This window comes from Vidua macroura, chromosome 23 (genome assembly GCF_024509145.1).
Source record: "Vidua macroura isolate BioBank_ID:100142 chromosome 23, ASM2450914v1, whole genome shotgun sequence".
Taxonomy (NCBI): domain Eukaryota; kingdom Metazoa; phylum Chordata; class Aves; order Passeriformes; family Viduidae; genus Vidua; species Vidua macroura.
This window is the reverse complement of record NC_071593.1, coordinates 2,472,068-2,491,242: the sequence shown is the minus strand read 5'-3', so window position 1 is coordinate 2,491,242 and position 19,175 is coordinate 2,472,068. Positions and strand designations below refer to the sequence as shown.

Genomic DNA, 19,175 nt, shown 5'->3' with positions numbered 1-19,175 from the left:
TGCAGAAACAGAAAAAGCTCCTGCGTTATTTTGGTCCTGCAGTGTCTGTTACATTTAGTAGTATGTGGAGGAATGGAGCATGGCACCAGCTTATAAATGAAAATGTGATGAAGTTCCTTTGGCTGGAATGTAGCTGACCTGCAGACCTCTGCAGTGCTGAAGATAGTTGGGTGTGAAAGGTCTTCACAAACCTGTGGGAAGTACAGCAAGAGAAATAGGAAGATACCGTGATTTAAAGTGGGATTTGGTTTATATTAAAAACAAATCTCCCTCACTTCAGCCCTCCTTTTCTTATCATGTACAGATCGTCCTATAAAGATCCTAATCAGTTTATAAAATATTGCAACTAAACAGTAAGGTTTGCTCACTACACAGTTAGTGGCTGGTGTTCTTATAGCCCATGCTTTGTTTAGAATGCTTCTGCTTGGAGCAGCAGGGACCGTGCAGGAAGAATGTTCAGAGTGAGCAGCCGAGCTGAATGGTTTATTAGAGCTGGAAAGCTGAGGTGCTGATCCCCGGGGTAGGGAAGGCTTTAGGCTGCAGGATGACTTCGGCAGTGCCTGGGTGACACGTCGCTCCTGGGGAGGAGGAACCAGCCCAGCCCTGCATTGGCAGATGCTGCGCTTCACAACCCGGCTGTGCTGCCTCCTGGTTTGGGAGGAAGAGCTGAGGAGGAGGAAGGGCTGGAGAGTGAGGGAAACATGCTGAGCAGCCGTGCCAAGAGCCCAGAGACATTTCAGCTGCTTGAATGTAGAGGTGCTTTGATCTACAGTGAATAAACCGATAATGCTTAAATTATGAATTCCTTTTCTTTGTCTGAAAAGCTGGATTAGCGTGGCTTTGTTCGAGCAGTGATTATTGGGCAACTTTTTTCTGCAAGGGCTGCTCAATGTATGTTTACAGCCGGGTGCTTTGGTCGTGGTGTGCTGTTGGAGGTGCTTGGTGACATAACAGCTCCCGCACGTCCTTGTCTCCTCCGCTTCAGGTTGAACTGTAAACCCTGCCGAAAACACGGCCTCGGCCGCCTTCTTTACGATGTGGAGCTAATGATTAATCAGCAGGAGTTGTGGATGGGAAGAGGCACTAAAAGGCCTTGTTTTCATTCGAGTCTGCGGAGTGGGAGCCGAGCGAAGGCACCTCTTTGTTTCTGTTGGTCTGGCAGCGATTGCAAAACGCAGCCTTGGGAAGGGCTGACGCACAGGTGTAGCGATATGAGGCGAAGGTTGAAAGGAGCTGTTCTGCCAATGCTACCAAAGGTTGCGGCCATGCCTCCCCTGGCCTTTTGTCCCCTCTTCCCAGCCCTCTGCCGGGACAAAGGTTGCTTCTCGGAGCATGTTCACCTCCATTTTGCCTTGCTTTGGCATAAGGAAGCGCGGTGCTCTCGCCGCCTCTCCTCCCCCGGCCCTTCAGAAAGTGTCGTGGTTTTTTCCTTGTAACGTTACTGTGCTGCAGTGAAGCCGTGTGGTGATGCAGCACTGCAGATCTCCCTCCTCTCCCCCTGCTCTCCTCCCGGCAGCATCTGCCAAGACAGGAGCAGCTCGGAGAGACGCCAATGGGTGCGGCCAGGCCAGATCACTCGGCACATTGATCCTGGCGGTGGGATCGAAGGATGCCTGCAGTCACAGGACCGAGGCAAACCTTCCTCTTCCAGCAGCTCCCCTGCAATACTCAGGGCTCTGTCCTCCTCCGTTTTCTTTCATCTCCTTCTGCTCCCTTTCTCCTTCTCCCGCCTGCCTCCCTTGCTTTCAGCAAAGGCGATTGCCACAGATTATCCTCAGGGCCTGTCAAGGGTACGGGGCAGGATACCAAAGCACAGTGTATATTTATGTATCTGGATAACGGGGGATTAACAGGCGCCGTCTCGGAGTGGAGTGATTTAGCACCATGGCTGCAGTGCAATACAGTAGTAGCCTCCCCCATCCATTTCTTATTTAGGAAAAAGAAATTAATAGCCAAAATACACTTCTTCCCATATAAAAATTCATATTGGGAAGAGTCACACCTTTGCTAGGCGGGTTTTGTGGTAGATGGGGACCTTATTACACTGGTGTTTTGTATCCTGTCTGCTTTCTGGGCAGCATGAGCTTAGATATTTGAACATTTTAAACACATTCTGCATCTTCTGCAGCAAAAGAATGACAGTTCTGACTGTGTATGTATAATAACATGTATGTGTTAGGATTTCAGAATTAGGCAGTAGTTGTCAAGGTGGGGAGCAGGCAGTCGTTCAGAGGCCAGCTCTGATGTCACTGGTAGGCAGTGCTTCATGTGAGGTGGGCCATGGTGGCTGCAGTCAAAGGACAGCTAGGATTTTAGGGAGATTGATACCATTATCAACAGTATCTTAATCCTGTCCCCCCCTGAAGACTGAAGGCAAGTACAGGCTCATGTTGGCAGAAACTGAACATGTAAACACAATGAGCAAGGAAAGCGGGTGTTCTAAGCAGTCAGTTTGGGAGCTACATGGTTTAGATGTGAGGGTTGGAGTCCATCTTTGCAGAAAACTGGCACTGAAACTTGTTAAAGGGTGATCCTCACTAGCATTCCTAATTACTTTCCATATTTTTGTCATGTTCATTCATGGCACGAACATTTTCACAAATAGGCTCTTTCCTGTTTTCCTTCCCTCTCCTTCCTTTCCTGTTCCCTCTCCTGCTCTCTCTACATCTGCCACATCCAATTAGGCCTTTTTTTTTTTTTTTTTTTAACCATCTCATCTACTCTTCTGGGCTTTCTAAATCTTACTTGCAAGGCAAGATAACCAAACCCAGCTTCCAAAGAGAGCATGCTTTGAGAAGCAGCTTTCCTGCAGTTCCATTTGTCATTATTTAAAGCTTTTAATTAAATAAAATACAAAGAAACAATTAAAAAAAAAAAAAACCAACAGAGCATTACAGATTAGGAAACTCCCAAGAATTAACATCCCTGTCCTGTACCCAGGGGCACAAAGGTGACAAGCTCAGCCCTGGACAGCTGAGAGGCAGGAACGTGTCTTGCGTGTGACTGTGTCTCTTTATGCCCAACAAGGCCTTTCTTTTTTTTTTGGAAGATGCTCTTGTTTGTGCGCACAGCCACGTTCAGTGGAGTATAAACCAGGGAAAAAAGGGCTCTAAATCCAAACCAGGTTATATATAAGTGTAGTAGGTCAGGCTGGAATGAGAAGGCAGCAGTCAGCAAGGCAGGTTTTCAGATCGTATTTAAGGATTAGTCATCCAACAACAATGATGAAATTGTAAGGTGTAGGAAAAGCCAGGCATGAAACCGAGGCAGCTCGGGGATCTGACAGCGTGTGTGCCTCAGCCTGGCGGTTGTATTCCCTTCTCCCTGCGTGTGTGGCTGAGAACAGTTTTTCCTGCGTAAGGTCTGTTTACATCTGCCCGGCCTTGTGCTGCCTTTGTGCATAGAAATTTTTTCACAATGATTCTTCAAGGAGTTTACAAATACTTCCTGATTAGGTTTTTTATTTGTGCGTCCCTTTCCTCTATGTCGGCACATTCAGAAATACACTTTTTGCCTTTTCTTGTCCTGGATTACCAACTGCAGTTCAAAGCTTTTCCCTGGTTCGCTCAGAATCTTTTGGCAGAGAGAACTGAGCACCCAAACCCTGCAGTTGTTGGCTGTTAAAATGTCACTGTGCTCATCCCGCCCAGCTTGTCCTTTCTACTGTGAGTGGATGCAAGTTATTTAAATATGTTTTTACATCTTGTTTCCTTGTGTACACAAACATGTTTGGGTTTATTTTTATTTTGCATAGACATTTACTCATCCGTAAGTGCCAGTGTTGCAGTTACTTAACATACATTACGTAGGGTGGTGTCACATTCCCTCCAGCATTTCTCAGCTCCTGTTGGGCAGCTGGGTCTGCAGTGGGGGTGGGAGGCTGAACCCCAGCGGTACCTGGGTCTGGGGGTCCGTGTGTCCTGCCAAGTATGGAAGTAAACGGGTTTGGGATCAGGAGCGAGGATCACTCCGGGTTAAATACAGATCGAAGTAGTGGAATTGCTGTGTCAAGGTCATTTGTCTCCTAAGAAAATTGTTGGCTGTCTGTATTTTTCCTCGTGACACGGTTTTGTTTTAATTGTGCCTCTTTAATTGTGTCAGACTAATGATGTGCAGGGTGCTCTGGTTGTGAACACCTTTCTATTTCTTCAGCTGCTGCTGCTCTGTTGCTATAAAAAGGGTGATCCCATAGTAGGCTCCCCACACTTCCAGAAAGGTGTTTAAATGTAACCATGGAAAGTTTAAATGGCTTTTTCCCTCTCCAAATGGCTTTTCCTCTCTTGGTGTCTCCCAGTGATTGATTTTCCTGGCACAGGGGAAGGGTGAAGGGTTGGATGTTGATTTTGCAGGAAGCAATGTTATTAAACATGGTCTTTTCCCACCAGCACTAACATGTGTGCTCTGCTTTGCTTCTCTTCCAGATATGGACGTGTCGAAAGTGTCAAAATCCTCCCTAAGAGGGGGTCGGAAGGCGGAGTGGCAGCATTTGTGGATTTTGTGGACATCAAAAGTGCCCAGAAGGCACACAACTCTGTCAACAAAATGGGAGATAGAGACCTACGGACGGATTATAATGAGCCAGGAACCATTCCCAGTGCTGCGCGGGGATTGGATGATACAGTTTCCATAGCATCTCGTAGTAGAGAGGTTTCTGGGTTCAGAGGAGGTGGTGGGGGGCCCACTTATGGCCCCCCACCATCACTTCATGCACGGGAAGGACGTTATGAGCGGAGACTTGATGGGTAAGTTCCAAGGTTTCTCTAGGCAGGTATTTTGTATTTGATATGGTGAGAAACACAAACTCGTATCTAGGGCCCCCAGATGGATTTAAAATTTTGGGAATTATCTATGTTTCCTATTTTGGGTTGGAAACGGAAGTGATTTCTATCCCAGTGGCTGGTACCTTGTGGATCCATAGAGGATGTGTCCTGCAGCTGGTTGGATATCTACCTACACTTGAAATAAGGTGGTTTTAAGATGGAAGATTTCCTTTGGCCAGCATCGATATTGGAGTTACTCTTTTCTAGAAGTAGCGATCCCATTTCTTGGATAATATTAAGGCCTTGCTGGATGTATCCCTGCTGCCAGATGGAGCTATCTTACTCTACAACATGTGGTGAAGTTCTCTGTGGAGTATCTTCGGAATACTAGAACCTAGAATTCGGTGAAAGCTTGATGCCTAGCTCTCAGTTCTCACTATATGCAGCGGGTATGTTAATTGGATTGTCACCACAAAATTCAGAGTAGACTTTAATGATGCAGCCCCTTGGATTCTACCGACAACTCTTAGCCATGGAAATAACGCTTGGATGGAGAAGACCGAAGGCAGCTTGTGATGGTTCCATTTTGGATCTACATCATTTCCAAGTTATTGGGATTATTCTTTCTGATGGTATTGGCAAAAAGAGATGACGGACATTACTAAATTTTGGAAATTATAGTTTATTTTTTTTAAAGCTGGGATAAGAACTACTGCCTTGAATTTATTGGATGGTATACAGTCAAGACGCCAGTAGCCATGGGGAGTGGATTACTATCTAGTCTCTTAAAAAGCTCTGCTGCTCCACATTAAACATACTTTAGCTTTAAGGACGTGGTGCTAATACCCGTTTGTGGATACACCAGTGAGAAGTGACTGGGCTGGATGGTTACCAAGGCGGCCAGAGGATGCCTGCTGGCAGCAGCGTGAGGGCCCTCGGGCCTCGGGGGATCTTCTACCAGCTGCTTGATTCAGACTTAGGGCTGGAAATTAAAATTATGGATCTATTTAAGTGCCTTCTGTCTCAAGAAAGAAGTCTGGGGGTTTCAGAGTTACGGTTTCAGTCTGGGACTACTTCCGTCCAGTGGAATTTTTTTTTTGTGTCTTGTCACTAAGATTTTTTTTTTTCTTGTTGGTTCATCTAAAATATCATTTGACACCCTTGCCCATTAAGAAGGTGGATTACCCCTGTAAGAGGGGCCAAAATTGGGGAAGTTATGTTCACAATTCTCTCCCTAGATTTAATTGGGAATATAGGTCGTGTTTCCACACTTGGAAAAGGTTGGTATGTCCTGCCCTGTGTATATTAGCCCCTCTCCTAACCCAAGTCAAACCCTCTCTTTCCACTAACTCCAGTAGCACTTAGTACTAATAGATAAATGAAGAAAGCACTGTAGCCAGTAGCTGTTCAGCTCTGCTTCCTCTGTCTGTCTTCTGTGTCCTTCTCATGGATAAGGATTTGTTTTTCTGTCAGCTCTGTAGCAGTAACCTGCTAGAAAATACTGCTTTTTCTCTGACCTCATTAAATCAGCTCTCACTGATTAACACTTTGTAGGATGCTAAATGCAATAATTTGTAAAATTGTTGATCTTGGTCCTTCAAAAGGGGGGAAAAAAGAACCAAAACAGAGACACATTTCTGTGCCAGATGCTGAAATAGCTTTCAAAATTTCATTGTTGCGAGCAAGAGGTAATGGAAATAGAAATGCAACAATGAATTTCAAACAGATGTCGAAGATAATGACATTCTCTTGCACTTGTTAAGTAGTTTTTTTATATATCATTTGAGAGAAAAAAACTGCAGGCAAAATGTGAGGGAGCCCTATAGAAAGCTTGATATGAGTTACAATTTAACAACAGAGAGTGAATATATTGAGAAGATTAAGGGTCTGGTGATTCATTGGAGAAGGAATGGAAGGAACTTCCTGAGATGCTAATCGAAAAAATATTCAAATCCCATTTTCAGTTTATAAAAGATCCCTGAAATATTTCTGCCATTTGAACTAGAGCTGTGATGTAGGAGAGGAGGAGGAGGCACAAGGCAGAATTGGGTTATCAGGATTCAGGGGACTGAAGTGACTCATAGCAGATTCTAAAGGAAGAATATGAGAGAGAAGGCTGAAAAAAAGGTTGAAATGTCCTTGTAAGATGGCTAATTAATTTTTAAATTAATTTTGGCTACCCTGACATAATTAGAATTTTAGAAGTATTTTTTAAATGTTCAAAGTAACCATTCTGGATCTTCCATTTTGTGGATGTAACCACGATGTACCATCCCGGTACTTGTCTAAATTGGAATACTCAACTATTTGTGGTGTTCCTTCATCTGTCAATCTCTTTATTTGAGAGATCACACTAACTCAGAACATCACCAAGCCTTTCTCAATTTAAAATGTTCAAAACACTGAAATGAACTGGACTGTAGCTGCTGGAAAGCAGCAGTTTGTGCAGATAGAAATTCTGTGATTGCAGCTGTCGATACAAAAACACTGCCTAAAAATTGGATTCCCAGTCCTTGTGTAGGGTCTTAATATGTTCTGGGGACCTGCATCCTTGCAGTTCCAGCATTAGTAATGGAGATGTTTCTTTAGCATCCACAACTTTTACAAGAAATTATTTTGGCAATCTGGTCAAAGCAAAAATTCCCTCTAAGAGGGTGAAATATTTTAGAGCAGCAACAAGAAACCCCCTAATTTTCTGGGAAATCTCTATGGGTTATGCCACCCCTTTTGAAAGCAGCTTCTTACCTCTGGGTCATGCTTTGCATGGAGGCTTTCATGGCTACAGCCCAATTTGTTGCCATTTTTGCAGAAGGATAATTATAAGAGCTCCAGTAATTACCAAATTCTGAAAAAAATAATTTTGAAGCTCTTAAGCAAAAATGGAGAGAAAAGGAAGAAGTTGATGATGTCCACAAACATGAAGTTTTTCTTGTTTACAGAATTTAAAAGAAAAAGAACAATTGAAATGAGGATTCTGCATGGGAAAGCAGAATTTTTTTTTCCTGTGCAGGCAAGTTGCTGGTCATGAAAGCCCCATATTGTGATTAAACCAAAATGATTGCTCAGCTTGATCGTATACAAATATAATTTTGGAGTCAAGTAAAATGTTTTGAAGTTTGTCATTGTTTGCTTGATAGGTTATTGCTGGTTAGTGGAGAAGCAGTCGCTACAATAAGTCGAGTGCTGCCATGAATGTTTGCATGATTTGCTTTTAGTTGTGCCTGCCCCTTTCTGATGCGATATTTTTCCCCCTTCCCAAATGCAGGGCTTCAGATAACAGGGAGCGTGCTTATGAACATAGTGCCTATGGACACCATGAGCGGGGGACGGGCGGATTTGATCGGACGAGACATTACGATCAGGATTACTATAGAGACCCTCGGGAGCGGACCTTACAACACGGGCTCTATTACACTTCTCGGAGCCGAAGTCCAAACCGCTTTGACGCTCACGACCCCCGATACGAACCTAGGGCCCGGGAGCAGTTTACATTGCCCAGTGTGGTACACAGGGATATCTACAGGGATGACATTACACGGGAGGTACGAGGCAGAAGGCCGGAGCGGAACTACCAGCACAGCCGGAGCCGCTCGCCGCACTCGTCGCAGTCCAGGACGCAGTCCCCGCAGCGCCTGGCCAGCCAGGCCGCCCGGCCCGCCCGCTCCCCCAGCGGCAGCGGCTCCCGGAGCAGATCGTCCAGCAGCGACTCCCTCAGCAGCAGCAGCAGTACCAGCAGCGACAGGTAGGTCCCTGTGCCGTGGGCTGTGCGGGTCTTGTTCCGTGGTGAAGCTTTGGTCGTTGAGGTAGAAGTGAACTGCAGTGAAATGTCAAAAGGCTCAGTTGGCACCAAGGGTTCCAAGGGGAACGCTGGTGCTGTTGTTTGTCATTTTCCATGGTGGATCCATGCAGCATGTGTAAGATGGTGGCTGGGCAGAGCAGGGATGTACAAACACAAGGCCTTGCTTCCTGTGTGCGTGGAGAACAGGGTCACTTTTATTTGCTTCAGTGAGAGACAATGCAAATTTTAAGGTCAGCTACTTTTTACAGACCACACTTCAACATAGTTTGGGAAATGATGAGTGGTATTGTTCTGTTTCTTCTTGTTCCCTGACACTGCTGACATTCATGAGTTTGATTTGTCGCCTTCCTATTTCTTGCCCTGCTGCCTCACAGCAAAATTTGTAGACTTGGAAGAATTAAAAGAAAATAATCCAAGTTTGTGATTCCTGGGGATGCGTTGCCCTGGTTCTGCAATAGCTCTGTATTTGCATGGCTTTACAAAATACATATGGGGGAGAAAAGAAGGTGTTAGAAAATGACTGATTTCTTTTAATAGTTTTTAAATTCATGTTGAAGTGCCTCTCTGATATTTGGCTTTTTAAGATTAAATTCACCCTAAGAGTGGAAGCCACAAAGCTACCGTTGCACCCATAAATGTTTTATGCTCTTTGGCCAAGATCTCTGCTCTTCGGGAGGGTTTGCAGAGTTGGCAGCGTTTCCTTTGCATACCAGGTCTTTTCTAAAACTGAAAATATTCATTAAGTAAATAAGTGTATCAGTAGAGTGTTCGATTTTGCAAAGGCCTGGAGTGACAAGGGGGAATGGCTTCCCACTGCCAGAGGACAGGGTTAGATGGGATATGGGGAAGGAATTCCTCCCTGTGAGGGTGGGCAGGCCCTGGCACAGGGTGCCCAGAGCAGCTGTGGCTGCCCCTGGATCCCTGGAGGTGTCCAAGGCCAGGCTGGATGGGGCTTGGAGCAGCCTGGGACAGTGGAAGGTGTCCCTGGCCATGGCAGAGGTTGGAATTAGGTGAACTTTAAGGTCCCTCCCAACCCGTTCCAGGATTCTGTGTTTATCACTGTGAATAGAATTTTACCACTGTCAGAACTCTGTGACCAAGGGAATTATTCTCACAAAGTCTTACCTTGAATGTTGAACCTTCTGGAAGGGTGAGATGGGCTGACACCCACGGAGAGTGTACGGAAGATGAGGAAATCAGTGTCTCCTCTTCTGATTGCCCCACCCCCTCATGTCTAAAGAATCATGCAAGGATTTATTTACTTCTTTTAATTATTGTTTTCTCTTCTTGGATTTAGAAATCCAGGTCCTGTCTTGGTTGGACAGCAGGTGAAGATTTAAGACAACTTTTAGGCTGCTTTTAAGCACTTGTTTATTTCCAGCATCTCTCAATGAGAGCTTAATGTTTGAATAAAGAGAATCCTTTGTCAAAGATTTTTCACAGTTATTACAGCTCAGAAAGATCTCTGAGACTTCCAGGGGTCTCAAAAAAATCCTAGAGAAAATGGATTGAAAGGAGGGCTGGTTACATTTAAGTTTTAATACAAAAATCTTGAGCAGGGGAAGAAGAAAAAAAATCTCTACTGGTGCTTCTCTGCTCCTTGTGGAATGAGAAAGGCGTCCAAGAAACTCGTAATATTTATAAAATGTCATTGTTGGGATGTCAAGGCGGGATGAAATCCTGTTCTGAATTTGAGAGGACTAAATATGATCCCACTGGAACCAAGTTTTAAGATTTAATGAGAAGAAAAGCAGCGTCTGCTGTGCTTGAGCATTTCATTTTCTTGGCAATTTCTAGTTGTAGTAATGGAAAAAGTAGACGATACTCTGGGAGGAAATAAAACATTTTTTTTCTTATTAATACAAGAAAATCAAACTCAGTCGAGCAAGTAATGGAATCTGGTGGATTGTATATTTAATTTTGAAGGATCAGAAAAGAGTTTTACATGTTTCTTAGCAATCAGTTAGATAATAATAAACATTTAACCCTCTCTTTACTTTGGGAAGCAAAACCCCACCGGGCCTTGAAGTCTTTCAAAGCACAAGTATTTAATTTTCGACACAGTTGAAATTTAGCCATGTAAATATTAAGCCCCTCATATACTGTTGGTGAGCGAAAGCTGCCTCACCCCCTTTTTCCTGGTTCGGTGCTCCCACTTGCTGTGTAATATATCCAGTTTCTTTTGTCTGGAGAATAATTATTGCCTGCAATTTCCGTGGTCTCGAGGATTTTAGCAACTGGAGATTCTCTTACAGTTTTTTTATAAGTGGAAATGGCCAATTTTGAGGGGCCATGGTATTATTAAGGTCTTTATGACACTGCATTCTTCTGAAATTTAAGAACGTGGTCACTCAAGTCTCATCCTGTTGGTCTCAGCTGGCAGAGTTGTGTTCCCTGCCCTGGGGGGTGTTTGGGGCACACGGTGGGTGTTCAGCACTCGTGGGAACTTTGTGCTGGGTACTGTCCTTCAGAAGCCGTGAAAAAGCAGAAAGGTGGTGAAGGAGAAGTCTGGGTTTCCTTGCTTGTGGTTTTCAAGACCTGTGTGAAGTAAGTAACACTGATTAAATGGAGCTGATTTTCCTGGTCAATACTGAAGAAACTCTGCTTGCTTAAAAATTAAAAAACAACCTGAAAAAGCCTTTATCTCGTAAAGGTTCAGAGTTTGTTGTGTTGGGTCTCCACTCAACTTTGCTTTAAATTGCTGTTTTGGAGGCCTTTGCAGGTAATGCTGCTGCAAGGGAGTAATTTAGAAACTAAAACCGGAAAGAACACATTAAAATTAACCAGTATTCTCTGAAGCCAGGCTTTATTTGGGGTGTTTTGTAGCCTCTCAGAAGTCGCCTGCTGAGCTGAGGAAGCTGGTGGATGTGGATGGTTCCTGCGTGGATTTGAGGATGAATTTGTGTTTTGAAATTTTCTTAGTGTGAGATTGGTCATCCCCCACCTATGTAGTGGAAAAGGGTTGATGGAATTTTTTTATCACCTTGAAAGTATAAAAAAGCCCTTGAAAATGATAATTTGCCACCACCAGAAGCTTCATTGTCTCTGTTCTGGTGATTCAGACACGCACTACAAATGATACATTAGCAAACATATTTTTGTACTGTGTCATGGAAGAAGCTGGCTCTGGATGGAAGCTGGGTGATCCCATAGGAAGCAAACAAGATTTTGTTTGTGCCCTACCCAACCTCCTGGAAACACCCCCCTGCTTTTTTTCTTTTGTAGCAAAAGCTGTTTTCTAGGCTGCTTGTTGAGGTGCTCTAATGCGCTAAAAATAATTTCTGGCCTTTTTGATTCAGTTTTGTAACGTCAAATGGTCTGACATGTCTCTTGCTGCTCCATGTGTTAGTGATTATTCTTAAAGCTTTGCTGCAGCAGCGTGCTGAACCACCCGGCACTGAGAGCGGAGCGTTTCGTTCCTAAAATCCTTGTTGGGATGGGGTTTGAATTCATTTACAAAAACCCAGGCAGAAGTGTTTGATTTCCTGTAGGTGATGTTCAGGCTGTGAAAGCGTGAACACCCCATGTGTTCTATCTGCAGATAAGCGACCTGAGGTTTCCCTTGGCCTTTAATTTATTTTTTAAGAGTGTTTATTCAGTTGTCTGATGTGGAGGATGCTGGGGGATTTGCCAGTTAAATGAATAATTTCCTATAATGTCTAATGTAGTCACCTTTAATTTATTTTTAAGAGTGTTTATTTGGTTGTCTCATCTCCAGGATGCTGGAGTTGGATGAATAATTACTAAGATGACTATTTCTCTTAGATTGTAATATGAAATAGATACTGGGAAATTAAAAGAGCATTTTCAGCTTAGATACAACACTGGTTTTATATTCACCAAGATCTGTGTCAGCACAGTTATTCTAGCCTTCCTGAAATCAAGAAATGGGAAGAAGTTGCTCTTACAGATATTTGAAAAGGGAATTTTTTTTGTAATTCTGATAACTATATTTAAAGTTCTCGTGACAAGTGGGCAAGGCATAAGGTAATTAGAGATTGGTTTTAATTTTAGATTTTTCTGTGATGAAATTCTTTCTGGAGCAAGGAATTACCATTGGAATGGAATATGTGTGTGTCTTAATATTGAAATAAACTGATGAAAAATACTGCCAAGAGAATTTTAATCATGGGAAAAACAGGCTCCCTGAAACCTCCTGGTTATTTTATTTAGTCAGGGACTTTCCTACCCTGTTTCAGCAACTGAAGTGAAAGTAGAAAAAAGTGAGTTTTAGTTTCATTACATAATGCAAACCTTTCTCTACCATTGTCTTCATCTCCTCCTTCCCGTGTTGTTTGCTGCCAGAAATGATGAATCACTGATTTAGCTGGGATTTGGGATTTTGAGTGGGTTTGGAGATGCCTGTGCTGAGGACTGATGAAAATCAGGAACAATGAGGTTAAATGTAGCTGTTTAGTCTTTATTGAAGTATCTGTGAGATGGCTTTTCTCGAGGTTAAGTAATTCCACATACATTTGGTACTGTAGAGATGAGCTGAAAATTTTTAATCTCTTCTGGTAGAACAACAGGGTTGAGCAGGCTCGTGTTTGTATGGGAAAAGAATTGGGTTAAGAATTATAAAAAAAAATTAAAGAATTTCTTAGAATAAGAGGCCTTTTCCATTATACAGAGGCAACAGTAAATCCTTTCAGAGTCAGGTGAAACACCTCATCCTTACCTTTTGTTCACATAAACCCATGTGCTGCAAAATGTGAATTAGGGAAAGGAAAATTTAGAAAAAATTCCACCTCAGATACTCGCAGGTTTTTGTTAACAACTGTCGAGCGTTTTCACTTTGTTCTTCCTTGTGTTTCTGCTCGTGTCAGCCGGTGCTGCTGCTCAGCTAAATATAACTGAGACCATCCTTTAAACGTGTTTTTTTTTACCCTTGGGACTGTATCGGGTTTCTTGAGATTGAGCACAGGCAGAACGTTTTCAGATGGCTTTGGAAAGATTATAATACAGAAAGCAAACCTTTATGCTCGAGATATAGCGAAAAATACGTACCTGTGCATGTGTAACCACATAAACAGATCCTTCTGTGGAAAAAAAAAAAAATAACGTGATATGTCTGAGTTCTCCTCACGGATGGTGAAGAAACGGTGCCTCGGCGCCCTTGGCAGGGAGCGGCCGCAGCCCGCTTGTCCCTCAGCCTCTCGCCCCAGCTGCTGACAGCCCGCGTTACCTCAGCCCTGGACCCGGCAATAATCTATTAAAAATGTGCGTTGCATAATAAGATTTTTATCTCGCTCCGAAACCCCGCCGCTTTCTCTCGCCTCACAGCCGGCGGAGCGCGCCCGCCGCTGTAATGGCGGCGCGGCCGTGGAGTCGCCTGACCCGGCTGTTTGGCGGGGGCGGGGAGAGCGGGTGTTCCTGAGGGAAGAGCGGGTGTTCCTGAGGGAAAAGCGGGTGTTCCTGAGGGAAAAGCGGGCGTTTTGCGGGGGAAAGGCGGGTGTTTCTGGAGGAAAGCGGGGGGTTCGCCGCCGCGGTGCCCCGCCGGGCGGGGGGCGGTTGTTTGCGCTGAGAACCGGTCTGAGCCGGCGGGAGCCGGCCGGGGCTGCCGCGCCGCCCCCGAGGCGGGGCCGCCCGAGCCCCGCGGAAAAACACCGCCATTGCCACAAAAAAGCCTTTTAAATTAAAAAAAAAAAAAAAAAAAAGAGAGAGAGAGAGAGAGAGAATCCCTCCCCCACCGTAGCACTGGAGCAGCTCTCGCTCCTGCGTGAAGGTTTTCCCCTCACACAGCGCAGAGAAATGAAGTAGCGCCTGTGTCAGAGCCGGCTCTGAGGGGGGGAGAACCACCCTCTCAACCTATTTTAGGTTGTTTATTTATTTGTTTTAAACCTTAAATGCTCTTCTCGCTCTAGAAGTTAAGCACTAGTTTCCTCGCTGGAGGAATCAGCCCCAAAAATCCCCCAAAAGGGCGATTTTGGAGCCTGCCCCAACATCCTGATATCACCTCTGCCGTGATTTGACACAGTTTCAAAATTAAATAGAAATTTTATCTTTGTTGGCCCCTCTGGGAGAACCCACCTCCACCCCCCACCCCTCACATATGAATAGACAATAAAATACTTTAAAACGTTATAACGAAGAGGGGTTTAAATTTCTTTTTTATTTAGTACTTAATTTTCTTGGCATGAGCTGCCCAAAAAAGAGTGGACATTTGGCTGCAATTAATACCCCCCACCACCGCCGCACTTCCAGTAATAGTTGGTAATTGCTGGCTCTAAATGACAAAGCAATTAAGCCTCTTCCTAAATGTGCAGAAGTAGGTGTTTATCTAAATCTGGGCTGTCAGGCTTTGTTTCTGTGTCAGGGCCCAGAAGCTCAACTGCTGCTTTCTCAAAGAGCATTTGTTTCTTTACAGGCAGAGGAAGAAAAAAATTTTTTTTCAAATTAATTTCAGGAAGGGAATCTTAAAAATATAACATGTTGTGGATGGGTGAAGTGGAAATTGCCCAAGAAAAACATTTCTGTTTTATTACTATGATAACTATTTTGATGATTTCAAACGACTTTATTGTTGTTAAAGAGATTATTATTATTTCAATGCTTTAAAGGTTTCCTGCAATGAGATCAGAATCTTTGCTAGAGAATATGAGGATTTGTGGCAGCTGATTCCACAACCTCCGGTAAACTTGTCTTTTCCTCAGCTGGGGGAGAAATATCTGGGTGTGTGGAAGGATGTGTGTTAAAAATGATATTTTTAAGTCACCCCTGGACAGCTGTAGGTCTGTGGGAGCCAGCGTCTGGTGTGAGAATTCACAATTTCATGTCTTCTTAACCTCCTTTTTTAGGAATAGTGGGAAAAACCTGAGCTATGTGGACAGCACTGCTCCCACCAGCATTGTGGGAGACTTTAGGCTGTTCCTTAAGTCCGTGGGAGCTGCTAAAAATTGCTGTTTTCCCAAAGGTCAGGTGCTGTTGGATTGGGTTTGACTCTGGGGTTGTGCGTGTGCGTATTAACAAAATGGTCACTTCTAATTGCATTTTTAAGGCTTTGATTTCCTTCCAAGTATTTTGCTTAATCATCTTGAGTAGGCTGAGGGAAGGAAAGAATTAGCTGAGGTCAGGGAAGTTGAAGCTGCCCGTGTTGCTGCTCAGAAGTCAGGCTTAGTCTGAGGGATCCTGGAGGCAGGAAGAGAAATGTGTTCTCTTCCTGCTGCACACTGGGAGAGCAAGGGGAAACCAGCCCCGAGAAAGCCAAGGAAAACAGGGAAATGTGTGGTGCCGTGGGCTGTGGTGGCTGCCTCCCTTTGCACGAGCGGTCCAGATTTCCCTTTCTTTGGGAGACACACACAGCTCGGATGTGAATCATGGCTAAAATAGATTGGAAGATCATAGTCTGGAAGTGCTTATCTGCAGCAATGGTGGAGTCAGACAGCTCAGATAGAGACACAGGCACCAGAGCCTGGGGAGAGCATCCCCGTCCACAGACTTTGGAATAAAGGGCAGTTTGATAATTTGTGATGAATATTCACGTGGAGGGATGAATAGCAGGAGAGAGGAAGGCTGTATTGAACGCTTCTTGAAAAAATACCAGTCATTACAGTGATCAAAGGAAAAATCCAGCCACTGCCTGGGCTCAGCCATACATGTTCCAATTAAAGCCTAGACACCACATCCCTTCAGACTTGCAAATACAGTGATTTGTTGGTTTTGTTTTGTTTTGTTTTTTTCCCAAAGAGGATGTTTCTGGCTCTGCCAGAGGCATGGATGCAGAAGGAGGACCTTCCCTGTAAAACCTAAGTGCTGGGAGAACAGGTCTCCTTGAGGCGTAGCAATGCAACTTGGGCGTTAACTTTACAAACAATCTTGGGTGTAACACGCTGTACTTAAATAAGGTCACAGGGATGGGAATTAATAGTAAATAAGCCTTATTGGGGAAAAAATAAAAAATAGTATCATCCCCTAATCTTTGCCCATTGAATTAACCATGTACCTGATGCGCTTAGCTTTGTCCCCATCATCCCAGCATCAAGCGCAGTCCGGCCGTGACGTCGCGAGTGCCGAAACCACTAATGATGGCATCTAGGGTTTAAATGCAAAAGCTTCTTAGCAGGAGATTAGGGATCCCACTGCAGATCCTTGCGGTCAGCTCCATATGCTGCTCGGAGAGGAGAGGGCAGCCTGGCTCTTGAGTGGAAAATCACAGGCTCGGCAGAGAGGTGAGGGCTTTGATGTGTTCTGTAGAGGAGAAAAAAATGTATGTTTTGGGATGTGATCCAAATTTTGTTTAAATCTTGAAGGGAAGCTGAGTTTCCAAAAGGAGGAGCAGGGAGACATGCACTGTGTAGATGCCATGTGAATAAAGTCTTTGCATAATTATTCATTAAGTGCCTAATATGAGAGCAAAAATAGCTTTGGCATTAAGAAACAGGACTTCTCTGTGATCCCTCCTGGCAAGAGGCCCATAACAAAGGTAGGGGACCTGTTCCTTTGTTTCCTGGTCCTTCCAGCCACGAGTGCACTCTGCTGTCTGGAGAAGCGAGACGTGGAGCCTTTTAATTCCTTCTCTTTGAGAAATGTCTGGGCTTCAGTGCTCAGCTGCTTTATTTAGCTCAAAGCGATGATTTTGGCTAGAAGACACTTGGAAATCCATGGATGGCAGGAAAAGTACCTCTTAGAGAATCCTTTCTATGAGGGGGAAGTGGTTTTCAGGGTTGTAGCCTCATTTCTTCCATGGTTGCGGGATGTTCTCTGCAGATGTCCAGAAATCATCATTTTTATACCTGGGCAAAAATATGAGAACCTCATCAAACAGTTTAAAAATCAAGACTAATTAAGACATATCTCCAGCACATCTCGGCTCTAAGGGCATTCACGTATTTATTATCTTTCATCCGTTTGAGAGCAGAGCTTTTCTGGCATGATAAGATGTGAAAGAAAGGCACTGTCCTCCTCCTGAAAGTGAATTCCCAAGAATGCCCGGCCCCAGGTCCCTGTGGACAAACAGTGCCAGGCTGGGCTGAGTGAGATGCAGAGTGTCCTACTTACCGTGGCTGCTACAGGTCTGACCTCCTTGGATCATCTGACACCTAGTTGGGTAAGAGGTTGCTGCAAGATCTCAAACCCTCAAATTATGTAAGATTTACAGACTTGCTTTGAAGTTGGTCCCTCCCTTCCATGTTTGTTTACTGCCTGGTGTGTCCTGTTGGATTGTGAAGGATGAATAGTCACAGAAAGGAAGCTGTCGGGTTAGTACAGATTTTTTGTTCCTCTTCGTTTTCTAAACGTGTGCGGAGCTGTGCTTATCCCTGTTCCAGAGTCTGGGAATACGCCGAGGACATACTGCATCAGTCAGGGCTTTACTGGGTGAAATTTGCAGTTTGTTTGTTTTTGAGCTGGAGAGAGGGAGGAAAGGCTCATTGTGTTGCTAGAGGAGAAACAGAGATGGTATGGAACAGCTGTCTCCGGAGTTGATGTTGGGTTTGCTTCTTAACATGCAGTTTCCCTCGAACTCGGAGAAATCACATGGAAGAAAGGAAGGTGCTTAATTAACGCTGTACGTGTGGCTGCCATGGTTTGGGGCTTTGAAAGCACTGGCTCCCGTAAGGGAAGCGCACAGGCTTTGCCTGTGGGAATTCCTCAGAGGACTTTTCTTCCGTCCGACCTCTCCACTGTGCCAGCGGAATTGCCTCGCGCTGCTCCTCCTTTCCCAGCCGCTGCCATGCAGGGTGGAGGCCAGGGCTGTGCAGGCACTCGGTCCAGGGAGGTGTAAGGCATTTTCTTCTGGATTTTCCCCTACTTATGCATTTTTCTCACAAATTAAGTTCTCATCCGTGCTTCGTGCTTATCCCTGGTAAGTTGGATGGAACTGGCCCAGGCTTTTGGGAAAGAGAATCCCTGGACTTCTGACCATGTGTGGAGATGTAATCGCTAAATCCTAGCAAATTCTGTGGAATTAAGTTACAGCAAGGTGCCTTCTCAGAAGTTACTCTTAAGTGGCAAACACTTTCATGTAATACAGGTTTTGCTGGGTTGGTTTTGGGATTGTTTTTCTCTGAAATTTACTTTCTAAGCCTGGCATTACTCTCCATAATTGTTCAACAAAGTAAAATCACATTCTCTCCCCCAGCCTACTGCAGATCCACAGTAGGTGCTGTGTCACTTTACCTATTTCATACAGACATTTTCTTTTTTGGTTTTATTTTCATTACTTCAGTGTTTTCTACCCATGTGAAAGCTCACAAAAAGTTCTACTTTTAGTTGTATTTTTATTTGCATGTGGGCAGCAAAATGAAGTAATTCCCAAATATAGTCCTAGCCAAGAGATCCATCTGTTCCCTGCATTTTTAAATGGCAAATTAATCCTTAGCATAGAACTCATCAAATGTCTTCTCTCTATAATTTATGCTGCCTGAGATCACAGAAATGACTTTTTTTTTCCCAGGCCTTCCATTTTAAGTAGTCCTTTACTCCAGAACAGCAGCTCCCATTCTGGTTTTACAGATCTCTCCTGTGATTCCTCCAGTCACTGTTGTCGGTCTAAAAGGGGGCATTGAAAAAAAAAGCCTCCAAAATTATTCTTCCCTTCATCTCTTTGGTGTTTCTTTGAAAGGCTGTAGAAGATTCTATTAGAATCTTAGATCAGAAGGAGTATTTTATGATTCTAA

General features: G+C 44.2%; 1 protein-coding gene and 1 long non-coding RNA gene across 4 annotated transcripts in view; one reads left to right on the top strand and one right to left on the bottom strand.

Moving 5' to 3' along the window:
* Nucleotides 1-19,175, top strand: part of SPEN (spen family transcriptional repressor) — a 66,012-nt gene that overhangs the window by 13,678 nt on the left and 33,159 nt on the right. For all 3 annotated transcript variants that reach the window (XM_053997303.1, XM_053997302.1, XM_053997301.1), the window contains exons 2-3: nucleotides 4,422-4,742; nucleotides 8,026-8,502. In XM_053997303.1, the coding sequence (XP_053853278.1) occupies nucleotides 4,422-4,742; nucleotides 8,026-8,502 (798 nt within the window). The remainder of the gene's footprint in view (nucleotides 1-4,421; nucleotides 4,743-8,025; nucleotides 8,503-19,175) is intronic.
* LOC128818197 (uncharacterized) lies at nucleotides 10,449-14,101 on the bottom strand. Its single transcript, XR_008440412.1, has 3 exons — nucleotides 13,745-14,101; nucleotides 13,567-13,598; nucleotides 10,449-11,097 (listed from the first exon to the last, which is right to left on the bottom strand). It is a non-coding gene; the product is annotated as an uncharacterized LOC128818197 (long non-coding RNA).